This window comes from Mobula birostris, chromosome 12 (genome assembly GCF_030028105.1).
Source record: "Mobula birostris isolate sMobBir1 chromosome 12, sMobBir1.hap1, whole genome shotgun sequence".
In the NCBI taxonomy this organism is placed as follows: Eukaryota; Metazoa; Chordata; class Chondrichthyes; order Myliobatiformes; family Myliobatidae; genus Mobula; species Mobula birostris.
The window spans coordinates 20246174-20257322 of NC_092381.1; the positions used below are offsets into that span (position 1 = coordinate 20246174).

At 42.1% G+C, this 11149-nt stretch overlaps 1 protein-coding gene across 1 annotated transcript in view; it reads right to left on the bottom strand.

Moving 5' to 3' along the window:
- Window positions 1–9408: 9408 nt before the first annotated feature.
- The window catches only part of barhl2 (BarH-like homeobox 2), a 3952-nt gene continuing 2211 nt past the window's right edge, over window positions 9409–11149 (bottom strand). The window contains exons 2-3 of the mRNA XM_072274594.1: window positions 11094–11149; window positions 9409–9700 (exon numbers count right to left, since the gene is read on the bottom strand). The exon at window positions 11094–11149 is cut by the window's right edge and continues 170 nt beyond it. Of these exons, the coding sequence (XP_072130695.1) occupies window positions 9409–9700; window positions 11094–11149 (348 nt within the window). The remainder of the gene's footprint in view (window positions 9701–11093) is intronic.

The window sequence follows — 11149 nt, forward strand, 5'->3', positions numbered from 1 at the left end:
GCCAATTACTTCACTAATTCTGAATTCCATGTTTCCCAAACTAAAATTTGATCGAATTCTGGATATACTCAGCACTTGGAGTACAGTGTGCACTTCTGGTCTTCTTATCATAGAAAGCATGTGGAAGCCTCAGAGAAGGTGCTGAGGAGATTTACCATGATGCTGAGCATGTCTCATGAGGAAAAAGTGAGCAAGGTAGGAGTTTGCTCTTTGGAGCAAAGGAGGATGAACGGTGACTGATAGAAGTGTATAAGATGATATGAGGCATTGAAACTCTCACTGCTGCAGTCAGAGGTTCACACCTGCTACAAAAAGATAGCAGTGATACTAGTGGCCAAGAACAGGATGAGCTGCCTCATTGATTGTTGCCCAGTTGCACACATATCTACTGTGGTGAGGTGCTTTGTGAGAGTAGTCATGGCCAATACTGACTCTTGCCTAAGCAGGGACCGGGACCTGCTGCAACTTGTATATCACCACAATAGGTCTACAGCGCATGCAATCTCACAGGCTCGCCCCTCAGCCTGGGATCACCTAGGAACTAGTGATACCTACGTCTGGCTGCTGGTTATTGATTACTGTTCAACTTTCAACACCATCATATCCTCAGTACCTGAGTACTAATCAGCAAGCACCAAATCCTGGCCTCTGTATCTCCCTCTGCTACCAGCTCCTTGACTTCCATATTGGAAGACCACATTCAGAGCAGTACAGACATAACATCGCCCCTTGCTGACACTTAATACTGACACGCCTCAAGGATGTGTGCTTAGCCCACTGTTCTATTCTCTCTACACCCACGACTCTGTGGATAGGCACAGCTCAAATGGTATCTATACATTTGCTGATGACACGACTATTGTTGGCAGAATTACAGATGGTGATGAAGACGCATACAGGAGTGAGATAAATCAACTGGTGGTGTGGTGTTGCAACAACAAACCTGCATTCAACATCTGTAACACCAAGAAATTGATTGTGGATTTCAGGAAGGGGAAATTGAGGGAACACACACTAGTCCTCATCAGGAGATCAGTAATGGAAAGACTAAACTTCAACTTCCTGGGTGTCAACATGTCTGAAGATTTATCTAGAGCCAAGCATATTAATGCAACTACAAACAAGGCACAGCAGCAGTTATATTTCATTAGGAATTTGAGGAAACTTAGTAGGTCACCAAAGACTCTCTCAAATTTCTACAGATGTACCATGGAGCTAAGGCCTCAGCGCCAATCCCTGCGGAGTTTCCACTGTCCATACATTCCACTCCATCATTGTTACTCTCCATTTTCTCTCTGTATCTAATCCTCAAACCTCATCAGTGCCACACTCCAACATCATACACTCTATTTTGTTTGGCACCTCTTCTATAACTTTGAAGGTGTTTTGAAAGTCCAGAGGCATCACATCAACAAGACTGAATCAAAATCAGATTTATTATCACTGATATATAACATTGAATCTACTGTTATGCAACAACAGTTAAAAAAAAGACATAGAAATAATATAAATTACAAAATAAATAAATAGTGACAAGAAACAAGTAGCAAGGTAGTGCACATGGGCTCGTGGACCATTAGGAAATCTAATGGCGGAGGGGGAAAAGCTGTTCCTAAAATGATGAGTGTGGGTCTTCAGGCTGCTTTACCTCCTTCCTGATGGTAGTAATGAAAAGAGGACATATCCCAGATGGCAAGCGTCCTTAGTGACGGATGGCACTTCCTGAGACATCATCTCCTGAAGGTGTCATCAATGCTGATGAGGTTCGTGCTTATAATGGAACTGACAGGGTATAAAACCCTCCGCAGCTTCTTATGATCCTGCGCATTGGAGGCTCCATCCAAGCCCTTACAACCATTGAGCATACCTCCACGAAACACTGTCGCAGGAAAGCAACATCCATCATCAGGGATCCCACCACCCAGGACATGCTCGTTTCTTGCTGCTGCCATCAGGAAGGTGGTACAGGGGCCTCAGGACTCACACCACCAGGAACAGTTATCACCCTTCAACCATCAGGCTCTTGAACCAAAGGGGATAACTTCACTCAACTTCACTTGCCCCATCACTGAAATGTTCCCACAACCAATGGACTCACATTCAAGGATTTTTCATCTCTTGTTCTCGATATTTATTGCTTATTTATTTGTTTATTTATTACTTCTCCTTTTTTGTGTTTGCACAATTTGTTTTTTGTTTTCTGTACTCTGCTTGAACGTCCTAGTTGGGCAGTCTTTCATTGCTTCTGCTATTGTTTTTACTCTATAGATTTATTCAGTATGCCCACAAGAAAATGAATCTCAGTGTTGTATATGGTGACATATATGTACTTTGACAATAAATTTACTTTAAACTTTGAACTTTAAAGATCGTGGGCAAATCTTCTCAAACTCCTAATGAAGTAGAGCTACTGGTGAACCATTTCTGTAATTCCATCAATGTGTTGGGCCCAAAATGTTGATTAACGTGGACTGTCCTTTTATATTATGTTAATTACAACTTCACAGTAATGATTTATCAAACATCAGTTCCCTTTCATAACTCAGCTTCTGCTTCCCCTCCTGATCTCCTTCCCTGTCCCTCCCTCTCCCATTCTCACATTCACCCCTATTTATCCTTCCCTCCATCTTCCCCACCCTTGTCTCCCTCCCTCATTCTCGCTCTGCCTCATGCTTTCTCCTTCCCCTTTCTTCCCCACGTCACTCTCCCCAACACCTCCACTTCCCCTTCATCTTCCCCTCATCGTTTTCCTTCTCATTCATGCTGACTGTCCCCTTTTCAAGAACGGCTTTATTTGTCAAGCGTACATCAAATCATGGAAACACACAGAGAAATGGGTCACTTGCGCCAACGACCAACACAGTCCGAGCATGTACAGGGGGTAAGGCCGCCGGCAAGTGTCACCGTGCTTCCGGTGTCAACATAGCATGCCGACAACTAACCACAACCCGCGTGTTCTGGAATGTGGGAGGAAACTGGAGTACCCGGAGGAAACTCACACAGTTACGGGGAGAACGTACAAACTCCCTACGGACAGTGACGGGAATTGAACTCCGATCGTTGATCGCTGGCGCTGTAAAAGCGTCGTGCTAGACACTACACTACTGTGTCACTCCTCTATCTCACTTTCAAGCCTCCAGTTCCCATCTCCCTCCTTTCACCATATCCCTCGTTCCACCATTCCTCATTCACTGTCCCCTTTCCATTCTCCCCTCAATGCCCTGTTCCACATCCCTCCCGCTTCCACCACCCAACGCCTCAGCTTCCAACCCACGCTCCCCCCTTATCAGTCGACCTCCTTCCTCACCCACTCTATCCCTTCCCTTCTGTACACTCTCTCCCCGTCCGAACCACACCCTCCGTCTCCTCTTCTCAACTCTAAACCCTCCGCCCCTCCCCGTGCCCCTCTCGTCTACGCTGTTTTCCAGCATCTACCTTCACTCCTCGCGTCTCCCCTTCCCCTTGTGTCGTCCATCCTTCATCTTAGCACCTTTCCCCTCCTTTTTTTCCATCTTCCCGCCACGTTTCGTCTCTCTTCATTCCCTCTCGCCCCTCCCTCCGTCCATTATCGGTTCCCCCTTATCTCCTTAATCTCTCCCCCAATCCTCTCCACGCCCCTCCCCCCACCCACCGCCCCTTCCGGGTTCTCATTATTCGCATGGCTCCTCCTACTTCTTATTGTTCACCTGGACTCCGTTCCGTTCCTCCCCTCTCTCTCCCGTGGACCGCCCAGTACTCAACCCACCCCTTCTCTCTATTTGCGTTCTCAAGATAAGTAACACCGCTGATTCCTCTCGGTGACTTCCAGCAAACATGCGCGATGCCAAATGGATAAACCCGAGGAGTAACATCTTAATCTTCATCACTGCCGCGTGTAAGATACCGAGTGCGTTAGAAGCGGTACTTCATTTCTGCACACGAGCGGAGAAAGCGGAACCGAGCAGCCGAATAGACCCAGCATTACGCCGCCCTTTCAGAATAGCCTTTACAATTCGACTGGAGCGGCGACTGCGTGCTCTTTATCGAGTTGTTCTTCCAAGTCTGTATTCCAACATTGTCCAGGGATATGCGCTGTCACAACATTTGGCCCCTGTTATAAGTTAGGTCACGTGAATATATTTTTTTTTAAATAACACATTAAAAGAAAGTGTATTCATTTCCAAAGACTGGGACACGTAGAAATATTTAAAATGCTTTACGTCCACACTAGAAGTTGTATCTACACGCTTGCCTATACGCAGAACACCACAAGTACATGGGACCACTATAGAACGTCCCTTTCGCACGCCTCCCCTCAACAAGCAGGTTTAGTGCAATAATATGCGGACGTCCTAATTCCATAACGAAAGGTTGGCCAGACAGGGAACTCCAAAATGAATGAGAAAAAAAAACACAACCTGCCAATTGCTACGATACAGAATTATGAACAACATCTCCATTTCCGTATATTTGAGTTCAGAGTTGCCGCGGCAGGCAAATGAATTGAAACATAATTATTATTGTAACCAAGCTAAACCATGCCAAATGAGATTAAATTTCATCATTGTGCGAATTTCAGTCAAACCAGCCACTAGCTATAAACTCAAAAGAACACAACAAAAAACGGAAGTCCAACAGCCCCTTCGAGCCTGCCCGTCACAGAATGTGATCAATACTGATCTACGCTGGCCTCAAGTTCTTTTCCACGCCAGTTCCACATCACCCTCAATTCCTCGGCCTTCCCAAATATTTGTCTGTCTTCACTTTAAATTTATCTTCCAGCGCCCTTAGGGACGAGGAGTTAGTTCAGCGATTCACTGCCATCTGAGAGGAGAAATTTCGACGCACCTCAGTTTAAATGATCGGACCTTTAGTTTGTGGCTTTACTGATGGCTGTCCCAAGAGTAAAAAGAGGGCAAAATAAGAGCTGTTTTACAAATGTAAATCGGATTTAGTAGAATTTGGCGCGCTATGATTAATCGTTGAAGAAGACAAAAACGAAAGTGGTGATAAAAGAGTGAAAATTCAATATACATTAAACTTAAAACGTTGCTTTTAAAGGCTGTTACAGCTTCTAATACAAATGAATATATTCGAATCAATTTAAATAAATCCAATAAATGTTGATTCGAGTATTAGAGTGCTTTCAATAACCAATAGCAGAACGGCCTCTGAATACAAGGCAGTATCAGAACACAGAAAGTGGGCATAAATGTTGTGTAACCTTATAATACGTCTTCCTTAGAAATATCCCCAGTCTAAAGTCGGACTTTATCAGAATACTTAAATTATCGAAACAAAAATTCGCTTTGAAGCAAAAAAAAATCGCCACTTCTTTACATTTTATTAAAATGCAAACATCAGAACTTAATTCTCATGCTTCAGATGGCTGTACATTTTGGATATCTTAAAATATTTCTTTTAGATTAATTGTGAGGATTGGCATCGCTTTGCAGTTTTAGGCGTGGCTTCCGTGTAACAGTCTGGAAAGGCGGGCGTTTGAAATAACATTTACGTGTTTAAAAAAGTAGTAATAACTTTGTTTTACAGCTGTTAGAGGTAAGAGTAAGAGACAGGAAATGAAGAATTTGCAGAAAAACGTACAATTAAAAGTTGCAACTGGGTCTAAATTATAGCTCTTAACCTTGGACAATACAAGTGTTTTAATTTTAATTGCCGTGTTATAAAGTGTATTCCCGTTTGTTTCCATTTAGCAACCTTAAAACACTAAATTATGTAATGTTTCGAAACTCTGGTGTGCGAACATTATATTTCTGTATTTTTTTACATTGATTCTTACACACGCACACACACTGCATAAGCTACAGACAGTATGAACTTTACGTATTTTCTGTAGAAACTTTAATCTTGTTTTTAATTTGCTGAGTATCCTCGAACAGCTAATCTGAAAACAAAAAAATATAAACACCGGTTTAAACTTTGCTGGTTTACACAAACTATCGAGTAAAGCGTTGTTATTAAAAATTAAACCGTTCGGAATCTACTTTTGCTGACTAACCATTCCAATTGACGAAATATTTCCATAGCGTTTCAGTATTGTCAGGATGAGCACCTGAAGGCAATTCTGAATATAGAACTGGAATAGAACAATTTACATTGCAATAATGTGGCACGTCACAAACATCATAATCTAAACCAAACTATTATTAATTAATATTCAACCGTTGACGTTATGACGTTAAAATTGTTTTATGTGAGGGTGGCGGGAAATTCAGAGAGTATTATTTTCCTTTGGTGGTTTTCTCTCTCATCAGAGAGGGTTGCACAGTGTAAACTAAAAATCGTGTCGGTCAGGCTGAGCGTTATTCTGAGGCTGTCTAACAACAGGATTAGAACATATTCAACAAAGACCTAACGGAAGGCCCACCAAAATGTAGCCATAACCATATATCTGTGTTTGCAAATAACCTTCTGTTAACTTCTGAGATTTTGCGGGGTAGGTGGTTAGAAAATCTAAATTATGCTTGTATCAGAACGCCAAATTGTGGGCAGGTATTCGTTAGCCCAAAGTTAAAATACTCTGCACGCAGTCAATCCCGAAAGAACGAGTTCACTCTGATAATCATTCGGAATTACAATATTTAACAGTCTGAAGAAAAATTTAAGTTTCTCGTTGGTAGTAATATTTGTAAAACAATCGCCACCTGAAATGTAAAAGCAACTATAAATGTAAATTTTGTGGTATTAAAAGATTGGTTAATTTGTATTTATTTTAAGCTGCTGTTAAAAAAAGTTTGTCTCTGACGTGAACGTACAAAATTGGAACTCGGGACGTGGCCTGGTCGGAATGACGTAATTGTCATTCTCAAAGTGATAGCGAAATTAAATCCGTGACTTTTAAACAAATTTACCAACTTCCATAAATTGCTAAACAGTAACGTTTAACTTCCTACTTCTTGTTTTCATGCTGCTGGGTTTGATTACCACCCCACAAGTTCCGGGGCTAGGCAGTCAGTATACTTTACATGGTACAAGTAAGGCTTGTGCATACGTTATTTCAGTCATCAATATTGAGTAAAACAACTAGTGAAAGTTGAAGTTAATATAACTTTTTGAACTGGAAAGTTTGGAACTCCGGTTCTACGTTTGGCTAATAGGAAAATTTCGTTCGGCGCTGTTACACTGAGCTCTCGCGATCTCTATACCTGCAAATCCTATATTATGTTTAGCTCAATTTGACAAAACTTTCATCCTGTTATTTATGTCGCGGGGGTGGTTCAACAAATTGTAACAATTCGTCTGAAGTGATTTCAACCCACAAAATAAACCTCAAACTAATAAAAAAAATCCGTGTACGTCAATTCTAATTACAGAAAATAAATGATTGGGGATTGAACAAACAGCCCCCAGCAGAGGCGAGGGGACTGCAAGGGTAGAGAGAGTGAGGGGCAAATGAGATGGGCGTCTCCGTGCCACTTATTCCCTTTCATTAGACAGTCGCGGAGGTCAATTTGTTTTTAACGCGAGTTTATTAGTAGAGAGATCAGTAAATGACTCCCCAATTACGGAAGCCAAAACAAATGTGCCCCGGGGCTCCCGCATTCTGGAATCTATTCACAGGGAAGCACCATGCGACCAGAAACCTCTAGGGGTAATGATCATTTTCCTTTTTATTCCAAATGTGTATTAATGCTTATGTAACTTCATTATTTCTTTATAATTACAGACATCCCAGCTTGAGGATGCTATTGCTTTGTGAGCTTGGACAGCGCGTTGGTTTTAAAACTGTTAGAAGTCCACCCGATGAAATTGTTTGCGAGTCGACTCAGAAAGCGCCCATGCTCTTTGATAAATTATATATCAGCAGTGTATTATTAAGTAAATTCCAGGAGGATGGCGCTATTTTTTTTGATAAGTCGCACTTACAATACACGATTCCCCTTCTTCTAATGCTTACCGTGGTTAGCTGTAATATATAATCAACAACATTTTAAAATCAATTACTATTATCGCGCTAGACCCGCGCCAGCTATTATTTGAAAAAGTTTGGCTGGCTGCGTTAATAGTTGTATCGCCCAACTGTTCCGTCCTTGTAATTTAGTGTAAAGCGGTCAGAGATTTGACGCCGCGCATTAAGAGCAAGATCAGAATTTGTTTTGATGAGCTTAGTAGAAGGTAATAGAAGCGTTTGGTTGTCATTACCGCATAGCCCTCTTCAGATCACACTAGGTAAGGAGGGGTTGTAGGTGAGATTATGGCTGCGCTTTGGCTGCGAGCTCTCGCATTGAAGATGTTGGCCCTGCGGTTTTTTTTTTGCTCCAATCGCTCACGCTGAGCAGCCTTACGCCTGCTGTCTGGCGAAGCCGGTGCTTTCAAGCGTTATGCTTCCCCACAACAGCTGCCAGGCTGGGACACATTCCCGTTTCCCAGGCAGGCTAGTCAGCCTGACAAAACCATCCATTATGATGCGCTGTTAACAATTCAAAACAAAATGTAAGCAAACCATACAATATTCACTAGCTACTATTGTAAACTTCTAGATAGATAGAGCGAGAGAGAGAGATGGGGGGATTTCATAGATAGGTAGATAAATGACTGGATAGATAGATAGTTGGATAGATAGATAGATCCATACATCTTACATTTCTGAACCAATTATAATTAGGTTAAACATTTAAAGAAGCGCCGAGATTTAATTTCCGTACTTCACTATTTCCTCACAAAATGAAAAGCAAAACTTTGTAGAACTAATTTATGCCGCGAATAAACCTATCTACTGTAGGAACTTTTTATTTGTTTGTCAAAATGTCAACTCCCGCTTTAGTTCGGCGAGTGGGTGATTCATAAACCAGCTTACCGCAGAGTTCACTTTCATTTAGGCTCGGCACCTCGCTGGCTATCTTCCATTTGGCTCGCTCGGTTTAATCACATCTCACTACCCAGCCCAATTATGTCCTTCCAGTCGCAACACTATTCCCATAAAGAATGATTACAGGTTATACTGCACTAGCAAAGAATTACTCCATTTAAATTATTTTGTTCCACAATCATCTTTAAAATAAACAGAAACCAAACTACTAAATCAAACAGTAGTTTACTTGATCTAAGTATTTATTTGATTGAAAAGACTGAATGAAAATGAGGGAAAAAACCTGTTTGTACTTTAGTAATGTTTATATAGTTTCAACCCGGATTTCTCTGACGACATATAATAAATACGCGTAAATTACGCCGTCCTCAAAATGTACACTTGTCACTATTCTGGTGCATGCCACGTTCAGATAAAAAGGTCACGAGAAATCAGTGCAAAGTTCCAAGTCCGTTACCCTCGACCCTTTCTTCTCTTACTTTACAGCAGAGTCCGTTTATGTCCGTTTTTTTCGGCTTTTCACGGTCTGTGTGTGTGCGTGTGTGTGTGTGGGTTCTTTTTTTCCACCTCCTTTCCTCTCGCCCCCCCCTCTCTATTTCTCACCGGGGGTGTGGTGTGCCGGAGATAGGGTTGGGCAAGGGGTTGAGTGCTGGCTGTCCTGCCGGGCCGAGCCCGTGGATGAGAACTCGCGGGACCAGCGGCCGCTGCAGTCCGGGATGAGGCGGTGGAGTCCGGTACATGTACATAGCCGCCGCCGCCGTTGTGTCCATGTTAGTTAGCAAACTTGGATGGTAGAAATAGGGAGACGGGAACATTCTCTGCAAAGCGGAATAATTTCCGGCCTCAGCCAGCAGCTCCAGCCCCACAGCAGTCTGTCTTTTCCACTTCGTCCTGAATGGGAGAAGGAACAGAGAAGAAAAAAATTAAGGCTTCATAATCACAGAGCAAACAATCCCTGAGTGAACTGAAGGGAACGGTATTACAAGAGACAACGTGAAATCCGGAACATTCAGCAATGGAATTTATTTTGGATTTTAAGCTGTACTTCTTCGACTGAATTGAAGGACATATATCAATCATATAATTAAAATTTAACTATTTTATATAACCATTAAAGCAAATGGTCCTAATAAGTGGTTATAAATGGAAATTTTTTTCTCAGTACATAAACTAATCTAAATATTAAATATATTTTGAGCGGTTCTGTATTCTATTGCAAACCAGGGTAGGATAATGCGTGCTAATAGCAAGTCAGTAAGGGTGAGAGGGATTGAATGGCAAAAATGCACGCCTGGAAAATGCTCTCAGCTTGTTTGCGTGCTTTATCCGAATAATTTCGGGGGGGGGGGGGTAACTAACTGAAATATCATATTAAAGAGTTATAAGGTGTAAAGCATTAAACCGCTTTTAGATTTGGAAACGGTTGACGTTAATGTTTGCTGACAGATTTAGCATGGTTGAAAACTGTATGTAATCAGACAGAAAAACTGTAGTATGGATGGTACTTGGAAGGCCATTTCCAACCGCACTTAGTTATCGCTGCTGTGATCGCAACGTTTCGCATCTGTTTTAGCGGCCAAGGGTCGCCAAAAAACATATGAAGTTGTTGTTTTGTTGTAACTGAAACAATATCTACCTCCGGCGGGGGAAAAGGCGTCTTTGTTTTGTTCGGCCGCCCAAAGATTAAAGTTCAACTGGAGAATATTTCAAATTAGTCTATTGTTTAAAAACATATTACAGTAATCAGACGTTGCAAGAACAGTTGGGCTTTTGCATAGCAGCTAAATGAAGCCCGCAGTTTGTTTTTTACAGAATTACATTTAAACATTCTAAAACAGGGCAACAAATATTCCACTCCAAGGAGTACATTTTGACTTCATTGATGGCTACGTCTAATTGGGTTTCCAAAATTTGGTGGTAATTAGGAATAATTTGGATTCTTGGGCCTGTCATATGGGAATATATCTCTCCCGCTCTCTGAAGAAAATAAAATTTCTCCTTCGGGGGTCACGGTTTTAGTGTATTTTTTTGGAATTACGGCCAACTAATGCCCGTGGCCGCTCTAGAGTTGCCAGTCCTCCGGTGTTCCAACGCGGCGGCTTAACCATAAATTTGAAATGTTATTACAGCGAAATTGGAGGGTGTGCGCTGTTTGTTAAATAAATTTATTTTTACGGCCACACCGTGGCTATTTTCGCTGAATTGATGCAGATTACGTGGAGCCCAGTTCCCGTAGCCAGCGACGCTGGCGGTGTTGTGCATTGGGCCGGTAGCCCCCACGTACCTCCTGTTCTGATACCAGGTTTTGACCTGGGTGTCTGTCAGGTTGAGCGCCGCTGC